This window comes from Vigna umbellata, chromosome 8 (assembly GCF_029865625.1).
Source record: "Vigna umbellata cultivar VRB3 chromosome 8, Vumbellata_1.0, whole genome shotgun sequence".
Classification (NCBI taxonomy): domain Eukaryota; kingdom Viridiplantae; phylum Streptophyta; class Magnoliopsida; order Fabales; family Fabaceae; genus Vigna; species Vigna umbellata.
Genome location: NC_142172.1, coordinates 43,110,804 through 43,136,386, shown reverse-complemented (window position 1 = coordinate 43,136,386; position 25,583 = coordinate 43,110,804). Strand labels below are relative to the sequence as shown.

Sequence of the window (25,583 nt, the reverse complement as noted above, 5' to 3'; positions counted from 1 at the left end):
TATTTATTAACGAAATAATTGGTAAAATTGACGTTCATAAATTAAATAATTAAATGAGTCTACAGATTTTTATGTGTCAAATATCATTATTAAATAAAAGAGTATGCGAGGACGTATTTTCATAAATATTAAAGATGGCCGTGGTCGTATTCCACGTTGTCAGGTATCACAGTGTAACATTTCACCTTTCTGTTAATCAGAACAATACAAATCTCCATGCTTTTATAAATCCAACCAATTTCCCTCTTCATTGCATTCCCTTGCTTCTCTTCTCTATCTCTATAAACTATCCACTTTCTCCATAACACATTCTCTTTCTTTCTTCTTATTCGTCTTCTTCTGCATTTCCAATACTCTGTTTCTTGGTTTCCAATTGTTTCCATCTCCCTGATGGCCCACGTTACCTCCTCAGGTTTTTACTCTTTCCTCTCTCACTCTCTCTCACGCATTCTCTTTTCTTTTTCTTCTCTTGTCTTTTCTTTTCTGGGGTGTTCTGTTCTACGTTTTCATACCTCTTATCGTTGTTCGGCCGAGGGCGTTGTTTGTTGTGTTCGTTGAAACTACGTTTTTGAGTTAAAGATGGCATCTTTGATGTTTTTCTGGCGTTGGGTTCCCGTTTTTTTATTGAATTCGTTTACTGAATCAGATTCGAGATCTTTTTTCTTTTGCTTTTGTGTTGATGTGCATGTGTTACTATATTTTCTTGTTAATGCACGAGATGTGATTTACGTTATTGCATGAAGAGAAATAAAATCAGGCGTATGGATTCTTTATTATAAAGCCTGATATAATAAGATCTGATTGTTTGGGTGGTTATTTATATTTACATTTTTTTGGCCTCTGTGTGTCTCTGGGATCTGTCTTTGATTTAGACCGGGCCTATTGGGAGCATAATTCATTGAAATTTTGAAGAGCTGTACACTCAACTAGTTTGTTTCAAAGTTATAATCCAATGAATAATCTTTTACATATATTTATATTAGGTACCTATTAACAGTAAATTCAAGTAATAATATATATTTAATCAAATCACTACTACTATTATTCTTACAAAATTTACCATCTACTAAGCTAACTTGGCTCATCTAACAGACGTCTCAAAATTTTTACTCTCTGAGTTCTTAACAAATTGAGTTAGAGCTAGCTCACAAGATGCCTTGGCTCGTAGCCAATTCTTTGAAGGTCTGTTATTGGTTTATTTCCGAGCAATACTTGAATTCAAAATACTTACACTTTTGTTGTTATGGTTTTGGCTCCAAGGAAACAGAGAGCAGAAGTATAATGTCAATTTATCTATTTAGGATGTCATGTTACTCTTGGTATTAGCATAAGGAAGTTTATGGTATTCCACATTTGAATACACTAATAGAAGTCATCCTATTACGAAGATAAAACTTTCTCCTTTTAAAGTATTGAGTGTCTGCATCTTGCATTGCTTACACTTCACGTGGGTACCTCAGCTGCTCCATTTGTGCAGGTAAATCAAACGATCTCACAAATGATAACTGTAAGGGAAACGGTGGACCCGTTGTTTGCTTTGGTGAAATGTTAATAGATTTTGTGCCAACAGTGGGTGGAGTGTCACTAGCTGAAGCACCTGCTTTCCAGAAAGCTGCTGGTGGTGCTCCTGCCAATGTGGCTGTTGGCATCGCTAGGCTTGGAGGTTCATCTGCTTTTGTAGGCAAGGTGTATTTCTCTATCCATTTATTTGAATAAGACTGTTCCAGGACATCTCCTCGAACCCTTCCCCTTGAAAAGAAAGTATCAGAGAGATAGATAGCATGTTGTTTGCTTGATCTATTTGATGGAAAAATGATAGTTTAATTCTTTTGTCATCTACATTTTAGGTTGGAGCAGATGAATTTGGGTATATGTTGGCTGATATTTTAAAGCGGAATAATGTTGACACATCTGGCATAAAGTTTGATCCTAATGCAAGAACTGCTTTAGCTTTTGTTACACTTAGAGCTGATGGCGAGCGTGAGTTTTTGTTTTTCCGAAATCCTAGTGCTGATATGCTTCTTCAAGAGTCAGAGCTTGCTACCGATCTCATAAAGAAGGTTTTTTTTTTTTTTTTCTAATATCTGTTTGTACTTGTGAAATTGGTCTTAAGAATGTCCAGATACTCATGATATTGATCGCAGGCTAAAATATTCCATTATGGTTCCATCAGCTTGATTCACGAACCATGCAAGTCAGCTCATCTTGCTGCTATGAAAATTGCTAAAGACTCTGGTTGCATTCTCTCATATGATCCAAATTTGAGATTGGCACTATGGCCCTCTGCTGAGGCAGCTCGGAATGGCATAAAGAGTGTATGGGATCAAGCCGATGTCATAAAGGTATATTGTATGTGGCTGGAAGATTTCTGAAAATAAGCATTGTGTCATTTTTCCCCTTAGTAAACCGGATGTGCTATTTTTATGTTTGTGCAGATAAGTGAGGACGAGATAACATTTTTGACTGGTGGTGATGATCCTTACGATGATGATGTTGTATTAAAAAAGCTTTTTCACCATAATCTTAAGCTTTTAATTGTTACTGAAGGGTCAGGAGGTTGTAGATATTACACACAGGTATGTTAGTTTTGTCAAAATAATTTGATTAGTGTAAGTTTAGTCTGTACTGTTGTGTTTGCTGCGTTGCTTGTATTAACATCTGTGATTCGAATGAGCGGGCTGAATAGATGGCTGTGACTTATTAAGAATGTTTCATCATGTTGTAATGTATGTACTTGACAACTACTGGCTACTTGTAAATCCGATAACAAGGTTTTCTTTGATGTCCAATCTGTTAGGCTAATTGTTATTGCCTAATTACTGTGCAGGAATTTAAGGGCAGGGTTGCAGGTGTTAAAGTTAATGCTGTTGACACAACTGGTGCAGGGGATGCATTTGTTAGTGGGATTATCTATAACTTAGCTTCTGACCAAAGTATTTTCCAGGTAGTTCAGAATTTTTTTACGCACTCCTCTTTATTCTTGATGCATTTTTTACACACTCCTCTTGAATCTTGATGCATATTCCACTTCTACATAGTCTTGCCCAATATTTATGTAATCCATAATTAAATACCATTAACTATTTAAATGCCTTACATACTGTCACTTAATAGATTGGCTGGGACTATCTAAAACCATATGCTTCTAATCTTAGTTTTGTTGGTATTTAATTAATCTTGTTTCCTTGTCTCTTTTCTGGTATTCAGTACTATTTAATGGGATAGTACTCTTGAATTGAATTCTGTATAATATCAAAGAAAAAGAAACTCTAACAGTTAGTTTTAGGCATTAACTTGAACGTAAAATTTGTGTGGCAGAATGAGGAACGTCTCCGAAAAGCTCTGTATTTTGCGAATGTATGTGGTGCCATAACTGTAACAGCGAGAGGGGCAATTCCTGCACTACCCACAAAAGAAGCTGTCCTGCAATTCGCTGAAACATAACATCTTTCTTTTCTCATCAAATGTTAAGCTATAGCTTAGTTCTTACTAAGCTCATGTATTGTATTCTCCTTCTTTTATGCCCTGTATTTTCCTTATATATAATAATAATAATAATAAATTCAATCTCTAGTTATGTCTTATAGCAGTTGTTGAGCAGCACAAAAATTAACGCTTGAGTTGAAATGTTGTATATTTGAGACATTTAACAAAATTCCAAGGTAAAATGAGAAATATGTCATTATATTTTTTTTCTGAACATCTGAGCTTGAATGATGTAGACTTCCTTCTCTTTTCTAAGTAATAATTGTTTGCGACTGAAACATTTTCAACTAACCTATGTTCGTTGGTAGATTGAGTAATTAACCTGTAGCGATTCCGTTAAACTGAAAAATTGGTGAATTTCTTACGTCCAACTATATTAATACACGTCTAAAAAATGGTTAAAAAAAGTAAGTTGCACGAACTAGTTTAAAACAGGCCAAAATTAGGGGCAAATAATAAGCTTGGACTGATTCTTTTTAATTTTGTTATCTTTTCAACTTTTTTTATTGGACATTGATTCGTGTACTAATTTTATTTTATTCTCATCCTACACTTAAATAAATAAATATTTTATCATAATATAATCTTTTATTAAAAAAAGTGGCAAATATATGTTATCTATGAACAGTGGGGTCAAATAATTTTTTTCCTTTTTTTTATAAACAGATTTTTTCAAATGCATAACGATTATTTTCTCTCCACAACTTTTTAAACTATAAAGGAAATACATGAAATGTATTAAATTTAATAAAATAAACATAAATATTACATTTTTCATTTATATATATATATATATATATATATATATATATATATATATATATATATATATATATATATATATATATATATATATATATATATAAAAGATTAAGTGAAGGAAAGAAAATCAATGTTAATGAATATTCATATGTTTATTTTTTAAATGTCGTATTTTTATAAATATTTATTTATTTAACTTTTATTTTTAAAACTTAAGATAATTATGATTTTTGTTATTTATACCATTATTTTGTATTGAATATATACATGTACTGTAAATTTAGGATTTAACATATATTTTTTTCTAAATATATACTAAAGTACATGTATATTATTAGATATATTATATTTATTTTATATTTATCTTTTATTTTTGATTAATTTGTTATTATTTCTTATTTATATTATGGGTTTAAAGTCCACTTCTTAATATAATATTTACTCTCATCCTCGAGATGTATATACTTCGGTGTGAGGGGATGTGTTAGAAGTCTCATATCGACTAGAGATCAATAGTATATATTTTGTGGTGTTGAGTTAGACTTAAAGTCCACTTATTAACATAGTATCAAAACGTTTAGAGCATCCAAGTTGCTCTTTTTCGTTTTTCAGGTACCTTTGGAGAATCTTGGAGTTTTATGCTTTCTCTCTCCTATTCATCCACGATGTCAACAATGCATTCCTGATGATTTATAAGAAGAGATTTACATGAGGCAACCTCCCAGATTTGTTACTTAGAAGAGTCTTTTGGGTTGATATTTCGTCTTTTACATCATCTTGCAAATCATTAACAATTTCGTGTCACTCAAGTGCAAAAACAAATATTTTCATTAAGACTTCATGAATTATATTAGTAACAAGCTTAGTACATATGTGTGTACTAGCTTGACGGGAATGTTAAATATATTATCTTTATTTTATATTTATTTTTTATCTTTAGTTAATTTATTATTATTTCTTATTCGTATTTTGGGCTTAACCCATACTTCTATTATAAATAGAGAACGTATGTGTATATTTAACACAAAGAAAATTAATCTCATACATAATTTTCAAAGCATGTATATAGTTAGAAACTTTTACGGTTGTAATTATGCATTTATATCTATATTTATTTGTATATATTATATAATCACAAAGTTCACAACATATTAACAAAACAAATTATTAACATAACATATATTATATAAAACAAGATATTTTAACTAACAAATTACAACAATTAAAGTTTGTATATACATATATGACATATGTAATATATAAGAGTTTTTTCCTCAATTTTTTATCACATGATGCTTTAGTCACATAGATTATTACTGAAACAAAAATATATCTGTTACAATATAAATATGAATACTTAATGGGTTAAATATGTTTTTAGTCCCTAAACTATTGGCCGTTTCTGGTTTTCGTCCCTCTTCCAAAGTAAGGTACAATTTGGTCCTCATTCTTTAGAAAAACGTTCGTTTTAGTCCTCAAAATTTTGTTTTTAGTCCTCAAAACGTTCGTTTTTTCGACTAAAACGAACGTTTTTTAAAGATTGAGGACTAAATTGTACCTTACTTTGGAAGAGGGACGAAAACCAGAAACGATCAATAGTTTAGGGACTAAAAACATATTTAACGCATACTTAATTAATAACAGTAAAAAACATGATTATGTCACAAAACTCGTTTCATGGTATAAATCGGAAAACATAGTTTCCTTCACGCTAAACGGTTTGCACAACACTAAAAGCACCGTATTATAATCAATACAATCAATTTAATCGGTTCAATTTGAATCGAATTTTAATAAACAAAATTAAACTTCTTTAATTGATTCGATTTATATCATCATATTTGATTGGTTGGCCTAAATTATTAAATATTTTTATCTCATGCAAGACAATGGAAACATTCATAATAGTATGACTATTACAGATAACAGTGCTAAAACATTTTAGTAATATATATTGACGGATCTTTAAAAGTATTTTGGTATGAAGGATAATGATGATTTTTATAAAAAAATTACTATAATAATTGAAATTTAATTTTATAAAATCGTTTTACATACATATAATAAACAATCAAATACAATTTATTAAAAAGATAAAAGGAGAAAAATAAAGAAAATAAAAATTAGCTTAAACGAAAATTGACCTGTTTGAGAGAAATCTAAAAGTAAGGTTGATTTTTAGTTTTATTTTTGCTTAATAAAAAATAAGACCAAGAGTCTCGATTTTTATTTTATTTTTGTTTTAGCGAAAAATGTTGCTTTAAGCGAAAATATCATATGACCAAACTCATGTAGCATAGCAAATTATTTTTTCAATATTTTATTCAAAATCATTCTATTAAATTCAAGTTTAAAAATGTTCATAATGGTTAATACAATTCGTAATTTGTTCAAATATCATTCTTCAATTTTTTTCAATTCAATCTTGATCCTACTTTCGCCATATATGATTTACTCTTACTGTTTAACATAACAAATATGATTGGCAGAGAAAGAATTCATGTTTATGTTCATTTTCTTTAATTAAAATTAATGTAAATTTTAAATTTTAATTTAGTAATTTTAAAATATGATAGTGCTATAAACAGTTGAGGCGACTCCGGCTAACGTGCTATGCACGTGCAAAAGATTGAATCATCCATCCACGCTAACTGAATCTGTAACAGCGTGACACAGGCCATCTCCGCTTTGGGTTCTTCAAACCGCGTTTCTCTCGAACCGGACGTCGTTGGATACGGTCCAACCGGGTTGAAGCCGCTGCTTGGAAATCACAGACCTGGAGACGGCGGCACACGACGGATTTGTGGAATGCGAGTGATTGGATTCCAAAATGACTTCGAACCCTTCACTTCTCCCTGAGATCGGACCTGACGGTCTCGCTAAAGAAGCCCCCGTCATCAGCTACACAGAGAAGGTTCTCCTCATCGCCATTTTGGTTTCGCTTTGTCATTGCTGGATTTTTTTTCATTGTTTTTCTTCTTGTTGTTGCAGATCATCGAAGCAGAACAGCTTCAATTGCAGAAGTAACCTCTCTCCCTATTTCTCTGTACTGGGATCTGATAATTAATTTGTTCTCCTTTGTGTTTGCACTTATTATGTGTTTGCACTTACAACATTGTTTGGATTTGTTGAAATCGAATTACTTGACTTTCGGTAGAAATTGGAGATTTTATAATGAATTTGTGTAATTCTGTGACTCTCCGTGCAATATCAAGTAGCCAATGGCTGTGGAAGATATAGACTTTATTTTGATATCTACTTAGCTATAAGCTACGGAATGACTAGAATGTTTTTTTACTGTAATCCCTGAGTGAATGGTTTTAGGTCAGTGATTGTGTTGTGAGGGATTCAGTTGGGTATATGAAGCAATGATCTTAATAACATTTTTTGTGAAATATGGTTTCGTAAAGCTTGAAGAGCAGGTAATATGTTGCTAGCAGAAGGAATTAAAGCCGCTGGTTTTTGCCGTGAAATGTTGGTTGGAATGTTAAGGTGAATGAAATTCATTGTGATGCTGTGGTGATAGTAACATTACTGATTTGTTTGGGCTGAGGGAGTGGAAAAGGAAATAGATAGAGGAAAAGAGAGTAGAAAATAAAGTTGGTTGGATTAGATGAGAATTAATGTAAATAACTGGAAAATGAGATATATCTATTCGTTATTTTGTAAGAAAGTAGATTTTAACTTGATCATAATTCAATATGAGATTTGCATCTTAAAAAAAATATTTTATGTTTAACTCTGTCACAAATCTGTATTTAAGATGAAGTTTGCATTATATATTATAATATGACTTTATTATGAGATTTCTAACATTATTAGTAGTTTTCTCATTTATTATTTTAATTTAATTTAAATTAATTATTATTGTTATTATACTAATAAAGAAAATATAAATATTAATAAAATATTAGGGATATAATTGTTATGGCTCAATGGCCTCTTATCACCTTAATTTTTCAGATTTTTTATTTTGTTTTTCTTGTTTTCCAGTTCTCCACCCTTTTCGTGGCTTGTATAAACCTTCCTCACCCTGAAGCAAACCGCCCTTAATTCATTTTTATGATGTACCACAAGGATGGTGGCGGCAGGAAATATATATGGAATTTGAATAGTTTTGTTGGGTGTTTTCACTGTTCTGAACTTGTAATTTCGTGTAAAATATATAGATAATGAAGTAATACCTGTGTTTTGTGTTTAAAGCCAATCAATAGGGTTAAGATCGAGGAACAGAATCATTGTTAACTTTGTTGAGGAACTAATATCTAGCTGGGACATACAAGACATTTGGATTATAGCAATTAATCTTGCAAAATGTGAATAATTGGGAAAAAAAAATTGCTGTCTTGTAGTACTGATAAAAACAGGATCTTGGGTAATTTGATCCTTTTTCAACTTTACTGCATGATGTGATTGATGGTTTGAAAAGGTCTTTATTTATTATCAGTTTTGATTGCGTACTCTATGTAGGCAAACAAGTAACTGGACTCAATCATCTTTACCACTCGTTATTGTTATTATTATTGTTGTCAGTATTATTTTGTTATTATCTTCAGATACATTCAAGAAAACTATTCTAAAATTCGTGATGTGGAGCGTGAGCTTGCAAATCTTTCACTGGAGATGAAACTTACAGCTGGTCCGAAAAAAGCAGGTTTCTACAAATTATTGTTGGCCTTTCTGGAACCAATTTAAAAAGGTTGTTATTCCCTGGTTATTGTAGTGAAATGACTTTGCTTTATTTTTTATACATGATGCATACTTTAAGCACTTGAACATTTGAGAAAGAAAATTGAGACGTCAACAGAAAGAATCCGTGTGGCCAAGCTAAAGGAAGAGCAGGCACGGAAGGTCTGTTACTATACTGATCTCTATTTTTCTCCTGCAATTTTCATAATATCAAATTATTTGTGATATTGATATTATGTACTGCATCATGCCAGTACTAGTATCAGCTTTCTGTACAATTTCTGATGTCAAGTTCACTATTAGTTCAATGAAGTTGCTGGAATAGATGACAAGGATATATATGTTAATAAATAGTTGTGATGATTCTGAATTGTCTATAGTGTACCACTGAATAAGCTTCTAGGGTTAAAAGTTAAATCTATCAGTGCATTAGAGATACATTAGTTTCTTACTCAGTATTAATCACAAAAATTGCAGATAACATTATTTAAGCACTTTATCCAGAAAATGCAAATACATTTGTGGTAACAAAATCTCATTTGATCATCGTAAATGACATAAATTTATAGTAAGTAGTTTCCCACTTTCTGTTTATAGTTCGTTTTACGTAAGTACTTTTTCTTTTGCTCTTAGTTCAGTCTAATGATTAAATTAACAAATTGGTGCACTAAAGTAAATGTTATTTATATGCATATGGAGGAGTGTAGATGATCTGAATACTTTGATCTACAAAATCAATTGGTATGCTAAGTACCTTCTCAAATATAGTTGACATCTTAATTATATGTGCTGTAGGTGTGGGAATCAGCCTCACAAGTAGTACGAGATGAGGAAGCAATGAAACAAAAGCTATGTGAAGACTTGAGTAATCTGGTAATTAGTGTTAAATGAAGACATAATATACCCCTGTTTAGCTGGTTGTTTGACTGTGACAATTTTATACAGGTTCAAGAAAGCAGTAACTCTCAGTTTGCTCGGCTGGAGGAATTAAAAAGAAGATTGGAAGCTTTGAATCCAAGTCGTGCATCAACTAATCTTTATCATGTAAGTATTTTATCACTGTATTCATTATTATTAATTATATAGTGGTGGCCCCTAAGGTATGAACCTAATTTTGGGGTGTACGCTGCACGGTGTCCTTAATTAACAAACTCTTTTCAGAACTCCTAACTATATGTCCTCCTAAACTTATCAACAAGGAGTCCCTTTGCTGGGAAACTGATTATCTGCCATTTGGAATTGAAATTTCTTGAGAATGTGAACATGTGCTGAGAATGGAAACCTGCTTGCTTTTTCTGACTTCTCTACGGAAATGTTTTTTTCACACCATGTTGTTAATGCTACATTTCGTCGGTGTCGAGCACAATACACGGTTTTGCATATGCATCTTCATACTAAAGCATTGAATGTTAAAATCGTGCACATATTAGGATGGGAGATCGGCAGCTTCTTCTCAGGATAGTACACCCCAGCATGGTTCCTCTGTCCCCAATGCAAAGGAGTCAAATGAGGGATCAACCGAGAGCGTTTCCAACCAAAGTAATGGTCAGAAAGCTGCAGCGAGAAATGGACCTAATCAGCAGCCACATAATGAAGGCGAAGGAAGAAGTAAGAAGAAAGTCAACTTGCCATCAAAAGGGAAGGGAATTGGTGTTGTGACCAAGGGTAGATCTTCAACTCCTGGCTGGACTGGGGCTGGCTTCGATGTAGATGGCAGAACCTGAGAGCACTATATACTATCGTAAGATATTACTGAACTAAATATTTTTTTGGGTGAGATGTCCATGGTAGGTACATATCCTTCCGTCCTCTGTTCTTGTTGCCCATTAACTTGGAAGTGTAATCTTCTTTCTCCCATTATATTATTTCCGTGACAGTTGTTGGTTTAGCCATGATCCTATATAAATCTCACGTGATCTTTTTGATTAGAAAGGAAGTATATTGTGTGGTATTTATGATTGAGTGCACAACCTGAACGCCTAGTAGTTATAATTATTTTTTGTTTTGTTTCTCAAAATAGTTGGGTGTTCTTGTCTGATACACTTCATATATGTGTATGGGATTTATATAGTGAAAAGATTAAAATCAAAGACACGCAACCATACTTGAGCGAGCTTATAGTTAATATTTATTCTTGTTACTCACAATATAAAAATTAAAAAAGTCTTTAATTTGATAAACAAGAGCCAAGCCACCATCGTTCGGACTGTCGCCAGCACAAAGGCAGCAATCATCACCAGCGGCATCGTGTTTGGGGTTTCTCTCTCCATCCTCTTCTTCTCTAACACGCCCAAGGGAGGAACAGTGCCTTCATTCTTCCTCCTCAAACATGATCAATGGAAGAATGGGAAGAAGATGGAAAGTGAGGTTGTTTTTGTATGGTGGGAATTGAAAGTGGGGATTGATTTTAGATGGAGATCATGGAGTGTCCAGGAGCCCGAGTGAAGTTCCAAATTGAAAGAGAGAAACGGTGGGACAAGTGTCATCTTCAGGAGGGTGTTTAGGTGGTGTCAAAAGAAAAATAGGGCAGTATGGATGTAGAAAATAACTTTTGACCCAATAGCCCATTTTAGAAAGGAATGTAAACAAAAAACACTTGTAGCTGTCAGACTGATTTTTTTTATTTTGTTTCTTATTATTATTTTTCAAATTTTATTTCTTTTTTCTCAAATAAATTAAACACCAGTTTTTAATTGATTTTAGAAATAAAATGTATTTATCCGGATAAAATTTGAATGTTATGAATATAAATTTCAATTCAAAGACAACTATAAATATAATTAAAATCCATATATAGCATAATTACTTGTTATCTCAACCCACGAGCTTTGAATTACGTTTTAATCATAATACTTGTTAGCGCCACTTAACAATATACTTAACAGTTTCACCATTTGTATAAAAGTGTTGAGACACCTTATATATATTCTTTTGTTGATGAAAAAGTTAATAATACATGGTAGCTACCAATTTAATGTGTAAAGTTAAAAGTAATTATAATAATATATATATCTACAAACAATCCACAAAGTTCCAATTGAGTCCACCGTAAAAGCAATTGCTACCAACATTACTACGATTTCCTTTTTCAACACTACTAGTTTTACATTAAGAAAATCAAGTTTAAGTGGACTTTGATTAACCTTAATAACCCTTCTAACATCAATGATTCGGACCAAAAAAACCTCTCATTTATTCCTTCAACACTCTCCATACTTACAGATTTATCATTTATAATAATTATGCAAAATTTACTAGAAAAAATATATTTATTTAATTAGCTATATTTAAATCTTATATACTTTTTTGGGTGATATTGACATTGGTGCAAGTAGGACAACAAAACTTGAACTCGTCCAAAGAATAAAATAATTAACATACTTTGTATGAAAATATATAAATATATAGAATCACAACATACTAATAATGACTCATGTTACCTAACTTACGTTTAACAACAAAGAAGAAACTCATGTAAAGATAATTTAGTGAGAATCTATCGTGTCCAACATGAATATTCTCTTTAATATTATAATTATTATATCACAAGTAAATCTAATCTATTAAATAATAGATATTATTTTTAATATGGCTGATTGTTTTGCTTTAAAACAAATAACATAAAGCAAAGCGCAAGAGATTTTAAAATAAAATTATCAGTCAAGTCATGTTGCAAAGACTTAAGTTTTTTTTTCAGCATATCATGATAATGATATATTTTACACATTAAAGTTCATTTCCATTCTCAATATTATTTTTAAATTGGTTGAAAGGTGTTTTTGTGGATCATATACTACCTAATATCATAATTTCATTTTCACTCTAACTTTCTTGTATTTTTTAAAATTTTTATTTTTTATAAATTTAAATATTTTCAATTGAATTTTTATTAATAATTTTCTAATATAGTTTCAATAAAAAAATATTTAGTATTTTATACATCAAAACATTATTTATATTAATTATAAAATTTTACATTAGTAAACAATAATACACAAAACATGATAAAAATTTAATTTAAAAAAAATATAATTAGTGAATACTTAATAAAAATAAATAAATAATAACTTGTTTAAAAATATTTAAATTTATAAAATACTTACAATTTAACTAATCGTATTAAGAATAATAAAGAAGTTTCAGGAAATCAATACCCGATGATTTACATAATTTGATAACGTCAATCTGCTTCCTCGTACTGGAACTAAAGCAAAATTCATTGACCATTTGAAATTTTACATTAGCAACCTAGGAGATACAGAGAGAGAGGGAATAAAAAAAGGGAAACCTCTGCAAGAAAATCATGAGTTTTACAGAACAAGGTGTGAGGCCATCCTCGTTTTCATGGTTTCACAATGGGACCCACCGCCACGGCTTCCACGGATGAGGGATCCATGCCGTAGTCACAGCCAAGGGCATCGCATCTCTTCTGATTCATCACGTGAATCCTTTCCCATGTGAGCCCCACACTTACCCTTCCAAACGACGCCGTCACTTACGTATCCACGCCACCAACCATAACGGTTAACGTTTCATGCACCAACCACTCCACTATGTTCCCCTCTATCTCCTTCACCAACCCTTTTTCTTCCTCTTCTTCCCTCATCTCCTCCATCTCTACCAACCCATCAATGTCCTCCAAAACCTCGCACTTCGCACGTGGTAAACTCCGAACCCTCTCCCACACCGTCTCCAACAGCCTCCCTCTGAAACGCTTCGGCCTAACTAGAATCTCCGACAGCAACTCGTCCACCAAATCGAACAGCAATCTACGGTTGCAGCGCGGATCCAGCCCGTGTTTCCGCTCAAATACGCAATCTTTGTTGTCTTCTGGGAAAGAGACAAAGGAATGGGATGTTGGGTAGCGCTCCAGACTGTGAAAGAGTGAAGGGTCCAAGGGGTGGGTGGGAGAGAACCACTGAAAATGGAGGTGGGGTATATGTGTGGTGGCGTTGCTGTGGGACCCAGTGGCACGGGACAAGATGATCGTGACGTAGTGAAACTCTGGTCCTTCGTGGAGTGCGGCGGAGGAGATGGTGGTGAAGGCGCCGTGAGATTTGTCGTGATCGCAGGTTGTTGGTCCTCGGGGTGCGGGTGGTCGTGGCGCTTTTTCTCTGTACGTCTGGCGCGAACAACTAAATAACTGTGTGTTGCGTTTTGCATCTCGACATTCATCAGCATAACTCACCCGTGTCTGTGTTTTTGACCGTATGACACGCAAGAGTTAAACGGAATGCACAGAAAACAGGGGCCAAATAAGATCAATACACTAAATTTGAAACATTTTTTTTAATGTTTTATGTACACAAAATATATATTTTTTATGGAAATGAAATTATTACTAAAATTACTAGTTGGATAAATAAATAAATTATATATTTCCATTTTGTAATAAATAATTTAGGTTTGTTAGATAAATGTAAAACTTTGTTAAAAGAAACCAATAATTTAAACGGCATCAAAATTTTTAGAAATTAATAATTTCCTTAATATTAATATATATATATATATATATATATATATATATATATATATATGTATGTATGTATGTATGTATATGTATGTATATATTAAGTTAAAAAAAAAGTTTGACATTATTGGAGTATCTGTTTTCTATTGGAGGAATAGTATGCAAATGCAATTTGAGAGAAAAAATATGGAAAGAAAAAAAAGAAGGAAAAAGTGAACTAAAGTGTGTATTTTATAAGAATATGTATATAGAGATGGAGTTTATGAGAAGTCGAGGATATAGTAAAGAAATAATATTATAAATGTAAGCTGCGTAATTGTATGTTGATGATTAAATTAAAAGTAATGATCATTTTAAAAAGTTAATTGTAAGTATTTAAATATTATTCAAGTTATATTATTAAATTTATGACTTGTGAAGTTGTTAATTAAATATAATATTCATGTAATGAAACTCAATAATAATGTATTGTTTCTTTTTTAACGAGAACAATGTATCGGTGTTTGAAATGAGAATAGATAATAGAGAAAGAAAAACTTGTAATTTATGAAATTCATTTAACGGGTACCTGTTTTTGAGGAGAAAGACCTATCTTGACAGGGAGAAGATTTGGAACCGTGTTGTGACTATTAAAAAGATCGCTTGAAAGTGGAAGAGTTCTCTTCTTTTTGGTTTTGATGTCATTGACTTTAGTGACTAATGGATAACGAATAATAAATGGCTCTTCTTGCTGGTTTCTAATTGATGTTTGTGGAGGCATATTGACTCTCGTACTCGACTTTCCAAAGGTTGTTTTCTTGTATTTTGTGACTGCTTTTTGGTTCTGCAACTCTTTCTTGGCCAATGCCTGAGGCTTTGGCTTTGTAGAAACTTCTGAAAGCTCAGTTTCAATGTTGATCGCACGTGGAGGTGATTGTGGTTTTAGCACCGAGTGTGTGCTTTGATTTTTTGGAGTTGTTGGCGATGGTTTTGTGCTTGATTTTTGTTTGGATTCAATAAATCTGCTGAGCCTTGGGGAATAAGATGAGTTTGAAAGTTTTCCAGGGCAAGATTCATTCACTGAAGTTTTTGAAGTTTTCTTGAATTTGATTTTGCTTACACATTCCTCTTCTTCATGGTCTCTGTTTTTGATAGTGTTGGTGATGTCGCGTCCAACCTTTCTGCTCACACTTTCTCTAACCTGTTTGACAATTTGCTTGGCATAGTGACTTGGACTCCGGCTATTGTTCTCATCATATTTTCTCTTTGTAAAAGAAAACAGAGGAACCTCAAAATCCTCATACGGAACTGTGTTCTCCTTGTTGATTTGGAGTGAGAGTCTATGCTCAACATCCGATTTTCTTGCAGAGGACATTTTAGGAACCCCAGGCAAGAAGTCACTTCCCGTGCTGTTTCTATGTTTGATTAGTTTGATATGTTGTCGTGATCTATAAAGGTTTGGAGTGGAAAGGCACGGGGAAGAAGGGGAATGTGCATCAGGAAGAAGATCCAGACCCATTAACCTTGCAACCAAAGTCGGTGTCTTGGTCCCTGGAGAGACACTGATTTCTGACGAAAGATCACTAATTTCTGTTTTTGATCTTGAGCTCCCTCCTGTTCTGATCTGAATGTTCTTCTGGTTTTCAAAAATCAATAGTTAAATGATTAAACCATGATTATTACCATCCGCACTCAACTTTAGAGTACAAGAAAACCCAATAAAAACATATGTGAAAGTGAAACACAGAAAAAATGGTGAAAAGTTGGAGGTGATGTGAAACTTGTGAAAAGGTGCATGCTAATTAACTTACTGGTATTTTAAAATTTGCTTCTTTTGAGATTGATGACACTGTAGTACCATCTTCTGACTCCAAGCTATGCCTTGGTCCTTCAGCTCCTGAAATATACAAAACCATGAATTATCCATAGTTGGCCAGAATAAGTTGATTTAGGAGTATAAAGAAGTTACTTTAGAGTTGTAGTAAAGTGGTCATTTAAGAGCATAAGGGCGTTTGAGAGTTGGAGAAAAGTAAGTAGTGGAACGCTTAAAGTGAAGTGTAGTAGAGAGAAAGTACCTTTAGAGAGAGTGTGGTCTTCTCGGGTGCGAGACTTGAAAGAGGATGGCTGGTGGTTAATGGAAAAGTGAAATGGATGAAAATCGAAAGCCTGAAAGACTGCACACATGCAACCAGAAGGGATTTCTGTTTGAGCTTCTCCACCCCTCTTGGAGGACCTTCCACCCCAATGCCACTCCTTGCCCATAATTGGTAAACTTACGGCTTTGCTCAACTCTCAAAGTAAGAAAGATGATTTGTGTCAAAGTGACTATATAAAAGGAACCAGCCAGCGGTGTATTAGTTTGTTTAAGGTGTTGGCAAAATATTCTAAAATGGCTTATGGTATATATGTATATATATATATATATATATATATATATATATATATATAGGCAGGTGAAGAAGCGAGAAAAACGGATCCGTTTTGAAACATAAAACGGTCACATCTGATGAAAGGAATTAAAGTACAAAGTTGAACATGTGTATTTTGGCAAATCCATTTCTCTAAAGCTTAGGTCCAAACATGCAGTTAGGGTGAAGAATGACCATCGCTATTGTGGTAGACAAGTCAAAAGCGATATCTGGTTTAGTGCACACTTTCATGCTGTCGTAATCTTGAGGGGAGAGAGATTTTTTATGTATAGCACCAGTTCAGTGCTTCGTCTTTGATCTCTATATGTTCACCAAGCCCACGTTTCTACCTTGGATTTCGTTCTGTCAAAAACATGGCTTTTTCTCCTGACAGTATAGCTGCATTTTTTTCACCTTTCAATAATATAATTTTCATAAAATATCTTTTTAACACCACAGTCCATGTTCAGGACTATTTTACTTAGGGTTAAATATATTTTTAGTCCCTACCCTGTTTCAAAGTAAGGTACAATTTGGTCCTCATTCTTTTCAAAACATTCGTTTTAGTCCTTGGAATTTTGGTTTTAGTCCTCATTTGTTGCTAAATGAGGACCAAATTTTTAAACAATGTTTAGTTTTCGAGGACTAAAACGAACGTTTCGAAAAGAATGAGGACCAAATTGTACCTTACTTTGAAAGAGGGACGAAAACCAGAAACGGCCAATAGTTTAGGGACTAAAAACATATTTAACCCTTTTACTTATTTAAAAAATTAACTTTTTTGTATTTGTAAGAAAAAAAATAGTAAATATAAAAATTAATTTTTATATTTGTAAAAAGAAATCAAAAAATAAAAATAATTAATGTAAAAAAAAATTTGTTTAATGTGAAAATAATACTAAACATAATTTTCAATAGAGTATTTCACCATTCATCTCTTTTCTTTCTTGTGTATCTTCAAAATTACAAATATAACTTTCAATATTTTATTAATTTTTTTTCTTCTTTTCTCACTCATTACATCCATTTTATTTTTTAATTAGTTTTCAAAAATCAGTTAAAAATTCAAAGATTTAATACATTTTTCTTTTAATTGATTTTTGAAAGCCTGTGAGTTCTTAACCAATTTCAAAAACCGATTAAGAAAAAAAAACGTATTTTGAAATATATGTAATAAAAGAAATAGTTAAAAATCAATTTCAACTGCGCTATCAACCAAGTAAAAGTTTAAATTTAATACACGTTAATGGCACTGAAAACTAAATTCTAGTTGAAGAATAAATACCAAAAGTACCTAAAAGACTATTTATTTATTTATAATCCGAAAGCATTAATTTAAATTATTTCAGTTGTGCATGCTATATATCAAAGTACTTTTTTAAATAAAGTACAAATTTCGTTTTGGAGTATTCAAATTTAAAGTAGAAACTGATAGTACAATTTTAAATGCCTTGGGAGAAAACTGAAATCTCAATTTATACATACATTTAAAAGAAAATCATCGTACACAAAAAATTGACGATTTCAAGAATAATAACGAAAGAAATTTTCAAAGCTCAAACAATTCAGTGCCATGACATCAGTATGTATAGTGTGATATGATAATTGGTATATCGTTTGAAATATTTGAAATAAGGAGACAAAAAAACTGTAACTCCCGCTTTTGTTCTAAACCGTAATTTGAGAATTCCGGAGTAAAAAGCAAAGACAGTACCTCTATTATCTCATTGTTCTTGTACAGCATCCAAACAATTTGTTTGCTGCCAAGGCTTAAGCAAAAAATTCACACCAACCCATATTTGTCCCATTCTGTCCCAACTTTGGAAATATCAGTTTCGAAATATGCAAATATTTGCCTTATTAAACTTATTATGATAATAATTAAATTATAGGAATAAAATCAATTTATACAGTTTGTGTGTCATTATTTGTTTTAATCACAATAACATCATCGTAATTCGAACATGTGTATGAGTGGATCCAAAATTTAGTTCATAAATACTATAAAATTACATAAAGAAAAAATGGCGGGAGGGTAGGTTTTTGTTCTATTCCCAATGGGGTAGGAGGGAGCATCGAAATTTTATCCCCACACCGATAAGTATATTATGTTCATGGTGGGATCGAGTATTGCCATGCTTTTGAACGAACAGCATTATCACACAAGTTTGGAACATAATCATTCTGAAGCACATTGCATCTTTTCTATTGACGATTTTCAGAAAATAAAAAGAATTTTTGTTTTGTTGTGTAGATGTCCTAAAAAGAAAAGTGGTGAAAAAGAAAAAGGAAGACGAGTGATCCAACGTTAAAACCATGCATAGATTCATTCTATTATATGCCATATTTACATATAGAAGGTAAAGCAGGTGCATTACCGAATGGAAAATTAGATATAGTGTTTGTCACGAAGCCGAAATTGAAGGTGGTAAGTTTTTTATGGGTAAGCAGAATAGTGTGGCATTATAATTTGACGATGGGAGAGTGAGTGTACAGTGAAAAAGAATGAAGAGAGGGGAATCGTGCAGAAATAGGTCTGCAGTTGTAGGAAGTACGAAGTAAGTGGTGGGACAAGAACAAGACAAGGGCTTGAATTTTAATATGATGAAATTTTTGGTTGAGAAGAAATTAACTCAAAATTTCTACTCTGCTTTCATGCTATTAAGATGGTCTGCATCTGTATTGGGACTCAGTGTCAGCCTGGACCTGCACCTGCAACCATCATACTCTAATTGCAACAACACAGTCCTGCTACAATCACTTATTTCATGATGCTACCGCTATTTCTGGTAACACTCGCTCTGTAACTTATTTCACGTATCATATTACGTTATCATTACCTTCTATTTCTTCTCACTCATCCATTCATTCAACGCACCCTTCTCTCCTTTTCCTTCGCATTTCATGTTTTTAGTTTTTACTCTTTCAAACTTTACCGGTGTAATAACTCTCTTCTTTCCATAATCTATAAAAACAGTTACAATAATTGAATGTACTACTGTGCTACGACCTCTCTGTCTAAATTTTTCAAAACTTATCCCTCTCCTCATAATATCAACATTTTCATCTTTCACTTAGTTTTTTTTTTACATCAAATGTTTTATATAATAACAACGATAAATTAAGTTAATTTTTACATTACTGACAGTGAGAGGGAGCGAGGAGTCACGTGCTTCTGTGGCCGTGATATATGTGCACAATAATTAAGGAAAGACTATTATAAAGATTGGTAATTAATTTATCACTGTTATTTGAATTTGTGTGATCCCCAAACAATATGGGGTCTAATTAAGTCTTGAACAATAATGATTGTTGGAGAATGTAATGTAAGTTTTATTAATGATATACATTATCTGAAACTTTGTATAGTTTGGCAACGGCAAAAAAGTGGTGAAGTCCTGAAGAAGTTTGTAGGTAACGAAATGAACATTTCGTACAAATTTATAGGTTGCACCACTTAACTGAAACAGAATAAAATCAGATTTAGCATGTGTGGTGTTGCAATTTGTGTTTTCGATAAACTAGGAAAGATTCCCTTTACTTTCCTTTCACCGCACACCATAAACCCTTTTGTTTTTTTAATTTGTTTCTTGTCTGGGCCAGTGTGATAAAATCTTTAGCACTGATAATTGGAATGCGTTTGCCCTAAACAATAAACAAAAAGTGTGGGCATTGCACTTTGTTTCTGTTTTGGTGTTAAATGAGTGTCAGCTTTCCCTATCTGAGTCTTTTCACCCAATCAATGACTTAATTGTTGAATTGGTGTTGATGATGTGAGGAAAGTGGAGTTGATGATGAATGTGAATAATTGATAATGCATGGTGCATAAATGCAGGAGTACAAGTACTACTGTAATGTGAGGGCATGAAAGAGTGAGTAACTTATTAGATTAAAAAGCGTTGAAGGATAGGCACAAAGAAACAGATCTATAAGCGAAGCATGTGTTGGCTCTCTCAACAGGTGAACATTAAATTGGACAGAGTTCTCAGTCTACTCACCTGTTCCCACCATTTTCGATCAGACATATATGGTTAATACCACATGCACATATTAATTAACTATTTAATGAATTCTTGTTTGAATTTCCCGCTTATTTTCTTAATATACTTTTACTTTCACCTCCCACACAATCTCTTTTTGAATTTCAACCATCTTTTTACTATAACTTTTATACATACGTTATTCTTACGAGAAAAGAAAACAGAGACAATACAAACAGTTATAAGTATTACAGAAATGGTAAGTTTCTATGTAATTACTCCAATTGTTTTATCTATCTAATTTACTTATTTGCTTTTGTTTTTGTATTCTACCTACTTGGTTTCTTTGATACTGTCATATTTCTTTTACATTCAAATTATAATTTTACTACAATACTTTATATATAATTATTATTATTTAAATATAATATTTTATTATTAAATGTAATTTTCAAATGAATGTAATTAAAAAAAATAATGTCAGAAGAGTATTTCTCTTGCTTTAATGTTATCTTTCTTTTCTTTCCTTTGTATCAAACAAACTTATCTCCATTTTCTCAAATTTTGGTTTGAAGAAAAGGATCGTTTGCTTTTGGACGGAAGCTCTTTAACTTTTAAAAGAAAACGAGAAAAAAGTTTATTGTGTTGGTTTCCTTTTCAACCTTTAACATTTTGTTTTCAACAAGGAAAATGGAAAAAAAAAATGCTTGCATCGAAGTTGGCAAACGTTTTCATGCAAAAAGTTCCTTTTATTTATTTTTGAAAATAATAGTTATTGCATGCTAGCCTACAATCTCAAAGTTCCACGAAGTAAGAACCAAACAGAATATGATTCTCTGAGCATATTCCACCTTTTAAGCCTTCTTCTTGTTCAAAAGGTGAAGCATCCTTTTTATAATCTTACCTTTTCTTCTTTGTGGTACGATAACAGTGTCTGTGCACTAACCTATTATTCCATCCACTTTATATACGAGTTAAAAGATATCATGCTGTTATCCATCTTCAGAAAATAAAAGAAATTATATTTTTTTAAATATTATTTTTATGTTCTTAAGCTAAGGACAATGGATAGATATTATTGGCGTATTTACTATCAAATTTTCAAAAAAATCAATTATGGATTAATTTAACAAAAAAAAAATCTATAACCGTGGAAAAGCAATCAATGTAGTGAACGAAAAATGCAATCATTGCCAGGATCACTGGTTATTAAGATTTTCTTAGAATTTTCATATATTTTTAATTCAATTTAAGAAAATTATTCTATATAATAAATTTTTGAATCTATGATTTTCACAAAATTATAATAATCAAATATCAATTATTAGAAGAATTGAAGAACTTATCTAAATTCATTATAAAATATCTATTAATAATGATGAAATTTTTTTCAAGAAGATAAAGAGAGAACCATATAAAGTGCAGAGAAAGTAAGAGATTTTCAAAATAAAATTGACCAAAGTCATATGATAAAGAATCAAGTAATCTGAAGTTAAAGATTTTGAAGGGAAATTCTGTTTTCTTCTGATTTGAATCTCATATGATTGAATGATTAACTGTTTTCATTTTGTTGGAAATAAACCTTTTATATAATGATATCTTTTACGCATTAATTCATTTTCATTTTCAATACTATTTTAAACTTGATTGAAAAGTGTTTCGTAATAGACTGGAAATGAATCAGCCAACACTATTTCATTTTCAGTTTTTTACAGTGGGGAACCATGTGCAATCAATACGATTTGATCTACCTAATTTCATAATGTCAATCTGCTTCCTCGTACCATAGGTAAAGCAAAATCCATTGACTTGTTTGAATTTCCTCGAACTATAAACCAAATATTAACAAAAAAAAATGAAATATACACTGTAGAGCAACCTAGGAGATAGATAGATAGAGGGATGGGGTAAAAAACAAAGCAGGCGGAAACCTCTGCAAGAAAATCATGAGTTTTACAGAACAATGCCCTCTTTTTTTTCTTTTCATGGTTTCAAACTGGGACCCACTGCCACGGCTTCACGGATGAACGATCCATGCCATAGCCACAGCCACAGCCACAGCCACAGCCAAGCCATGGGCATTAAACTGCATCTCTTCTCACTCATCACGTGAACCTTCCCATGTGGCCCCCACACTTTCCTTTCCAAACGACGCCGTCCCCTCCACCAACCACTCTACTATGTTCCCTCTATCTCCTTCACTAACCTTCTTCTTCCTCTTTTTCCCTCATCTCCTCCATCTCTACCAAACCATTAATGCCCTCCAAAACCTCGCATTTCGCACGTGCCAAACTCCGAACCCTGTCTCTGAAACGCTTCGGCCTAACCAGACTCTCCGACAGTAACTCGTTCACCAAATCCAACAGCTATCTACGGTTGTAGCGCGGACCCAGCTTGTGTCTCCCCTCAAAGACGCTATCTTTGCTGTCTTCTGGGAAAGAGACAAAGGAATGGGATGTTGGGTAGCGCTCGAGACGGTGAAAGAGTGAAGGGTCCAAAGGGTGGGGCGGGGAGAACCAATGAAAATGGAGGTGGGGTATGCGCGTGGTGGCGTTGCTGTGGGACCCAGTGGTACGGGGCAACATGGTTGTGACGTAATGAAACTCTGGCCCTTCGTGGAGTGCGGCGGAGGGGGTGACGGTGAAGGCGCCCTGAGATTTGTGGTGATCGCTGGCGATTGGTCTCGGGGTGCGGGTAGTCGTGGCGCTTCTTCTCTGTACGTCTGGTACTGCGAACAACGAATAACCGCGGGCTGCGTTTTGCACCTCGACAATCATCATCATCACCCACCCATATCTGTGTTTTTTACCCTATGACACAAGGACCAAATAAGATCAATACAAGAAATTTGAAACATATTTCTTTAACCTTTTTTGAGTTATATGTATTTGTTTTTATTAACTTCCATTCGATTTTTCAAAAAATCTTGACAAAGGATGTCTTCAAGAAAAATAAATAAAATTAGTTTTATCATGAATTAAAAAGTATAAAGATAAATATTTGATAGAATTATTAAAGTTTCAACTAATTTTTAAAATTTAAGTTTAGTTTATATATAGTACATGTTTGATTTCCTTTCAAAACAAATAAACGACAAATCTATGATACCGTTAAAATTGAATCTATTTTGAATGACTGTTATTTTTATAGATGAAATTTGAATAATAGGTCCAAACCAAAAACCAATCAGCCGAATATTGGGGTCCATCCTACGTTGTGCAGTAAAGTGTGAATGGAGTTGAGATTGAACGTAGGGTAGTCCAAAGTAAGATACCCTTAAAACGAGTGGATGGAAATACCAAAGGAGAATGACGGCTACCAAAAAAAGGATAAACAGAAATTCTACCTTATTGGAGAATACTATTGTTTGACGTTGAGATAGGTAAAATGATTGCAGTTACAACAGTTGAACGAGATACAATGATTCAGGGCTTTGTTTCATATTTTAAGCAATCAAGCCTCGCCAGAATGTGACATAAATTATGATAGCATAGAATGTGAAATACATTATGCTTTAATCTGATATTAACGGAGAAGGAGACTGTTTAGATGCAAAATGTAAAGTAAAATGAAGAGGGAATAGTAGTAGTACTTTGATATCAAAATGGAAGTAAGCAATGAATATAAGAGCACCTAATCCGTAAGAGCAATAACAAATGCAGAGGCGGGGATTTGACTGTGTTAATTTGTTGCAGAATACTAATGTCAGAAATTATCTCATTATTTTAAAATTCTTGTCCAATTTAGGTAGCAACGTCACTTGCAATACCTAACATAATACAATGCCATTCAATATTTTGCAATTGATGGATGAACAACAGCATTTAAATCGTCTCAGTAAGTTGGCTCTGTCCCAAACCAACCCAATTCGGTTCCAAACACAATTGACGTATGCATCGACTCGTGTTCAACTTAAAATCATTCATGAATATCTCAGACACAGAAATGAAGAGGGCCCCCCTCAGTTCCTTAACTTTCCTACACCGTGCGCCCCCACAATGTGTGTGCAGCTTTGCCGACAGTTTTTCTGTTTGATTTAATGGGCGTTTAGATTTAAAGATGGATTTGAAAAAAAAAATGAAGTGAATATGAAATTGTTTGGATTAAAAAAAATTATGTGATTTGAAGAGATTTGATAATAAGTATGATAGACTAAAAAATATTTTGAAAAAAAAAACTAATTTTTGTAATTATAGTTTTCACGTGTGACTTATTCAGTATTTTATTGCATTTCTTCACATATGAAAGTTATCAATTTGATTTCAGTTTTATTCTATAAATATTTTTTCTATATACATAGAGTTGTGAAAATAGATAATCCACTTGATCTGCCTCGGCTCACAACGGATTAGTAACTTGAGCTAACTCAATCTCACTCATTTATTAATAAACTGAAAAAATTCGAATTCGGATTCGATCCATCACATGTTGGTAGGTTAAACGAGTTGACTCAATGACTCATTTAATTATAAGTTTTTTTAAATTAAAAAGTTTACAATTTTTTTAATTCAAATCTAAATAAATATCACACTAAATGATGTTAAACAAGATAATTCAAAATAAATAAAAGAATAACATACAATCCAAGCGTAATCCAAAAATATTACAAAAGACGAACAAATAAGGTTTTAATATTGATAATTTTTGTATCAGTTGTCCATTTATAATATTAGAGTTTTGAATAGATAAATCTATAATACTTTTCTCTGTTGAAGAATCTACGATATAATAAAAAATGTTAACTAATAATATTGAAACACAAAATAATAAATAATTAGATTAAATTAAGTGGGTTAGTGAGTCAACCCG

The 25,583-nt window shown here is 32.5% G+C and overlaps 3 protein-coding genes across 4 annotated transcripts; 2 read left to right on the top strand and 1 right to left on the bottom strand.

Moving 5' to 3' along the window:
* The first annotated feature begins 252 nt into the window (after positions 1–252).
* LOC124837262 (putative fructokinase-7) lies at positions 253–3,573 on the top strand. The gene is made up of 7 exons (XM_047312577.2): positions 253–412; positions 1,478–1,686; positions 1,848–2,060; positions 2,145–2,342; positions 2,436–2,576; positions 2,828–2,944; positions 3,319–3,573. The coding sequence occupies exons 1-7, from the start codon at positions 391–393 to the stop codon at positions 3,442–3,444; spliced, it is 1,026 nt and encodes a 341-aa protein (XP_047168533.1). The 5' UTR covers positions 253–390; the 3' UTR covers positions 3,445–3,573.
* Positions 3,574–6,851: 3,278 nt separating this feature from the next.
* Positions 6,852–10,873, top strand: LOC124837263 (junctophilin-like protein). The gene is made up of 7 exons (XM_047312578.2): positions 6,852–7,162; positions 7,240–7,271; positions 8,805–8,902; positions 9,017–9,099; positions 9,733–9,810; positions 9,883–9,981; positions 10,368–10,873. Exons 1-7 carry the CDS (start codon positions 7,079–7,081, stop codon positions 10,659–10,661), a joined length of 768 nt encoding a protein of 255 aa, XP_047168534.1. The 5' UTR covers positions 6,852–7,078; the 3' UTR covers positions 10,662–10,873.
* A 2,263-nt stretch (positions 10,874–13,136) lies between these two features.
* LOC124837261 (uncharacterized) lies at positions 13,137–16,758 on the bottom strand. 2 transcript variants are annotated; one of them, XM_047312575.2, is made up of 4 exons: positions 16,462–16,758; positions 16,198–16,283; positions 14,976–16,022; positions 13,137–14,131 (listed from the first exon to the last, which is right to left on the bottom strand). In XM_047312575.2, exons 1-4 carry the CDS (start codon positions 16,646–16,648, stop codon positions 13,433–13,435), a joined length of 2,019 nt encoding a protein of 672 aa, XP_047168531.1. In that variant the 5' UTR covers positions 16,649–16,758; the 3' UTR covers positions 13,137–13,432. The 2 variants fall into 2 exon arrangements, with proteins under 2 accessions (XP_047168531.1, XP_047168532.1); XM_047312576.2 differs by having other exon boundaries at positions 14,976–16,019.
* Between the last annotated feature and the right edge of the window lie 8,825 nt (positions 16,759–25,583).

Coding starts and splice junctions, on each gene's coding strand:
- LOC124837261 (XM_047312575.2), bottom strand. CDS start 16,648: ATGGGCAAGGAGTGGCATTGGGGTGGAAGGTCCTCCAAGAGGGGTGGA. Junction 16,284..16,461: donor AGACCACACTCTCTCTAAAG/GTACTTTCTCTC, acceptor TGTATATTTCAG/GAGCTGAAGGACCAAGGCAT. Junction 14,132..14,975: donor GTCTTTCTCCTCAAAAACAG/GTACCCGTTAAA, acceptor TCAAAAACACAG/ACACGGGTGAGTTATGCTGA.
- LOC124837263 (XM_047312578.2), top strand. CDS start 7,079: ATGACTTCGAACCCTTCACTTCTCCCTGAGATCGGACCTGACGGTCTC. Junction 9,100..9,732: donor AGGAAGAGCAGGCACGGAAG/GTCTGTTACTAT, acceptor TATGTGCTGTAG/GTGTGGGAATCAGCCTCACA. Junction 9,982..10,367: donor CATCAACTAATCTTTATCAT/GTAAGTATTTTA, acceptor TGCACATATTAG/GATGGGAGATCGGCAGCTTC.
- LOC124837262 (XM_047312577.2), top strand. CDS start 391: ATGGCCCACGTTACCTCCTCAG. Junction 2,061..2,144: donor CTACCGATCTCATAAAGAAG/GTTTTTTTTTTT, acceptor TATTGATCGCAG/GCTAAAATATTCCATTATGG. Junction 2,343..2,435: donor ATCAAGCCGATGTCATAAAG/GTATATTGTATG, acceptor ATGTTTGTGCAG/ATAAGTGAGGACGAGATAAC.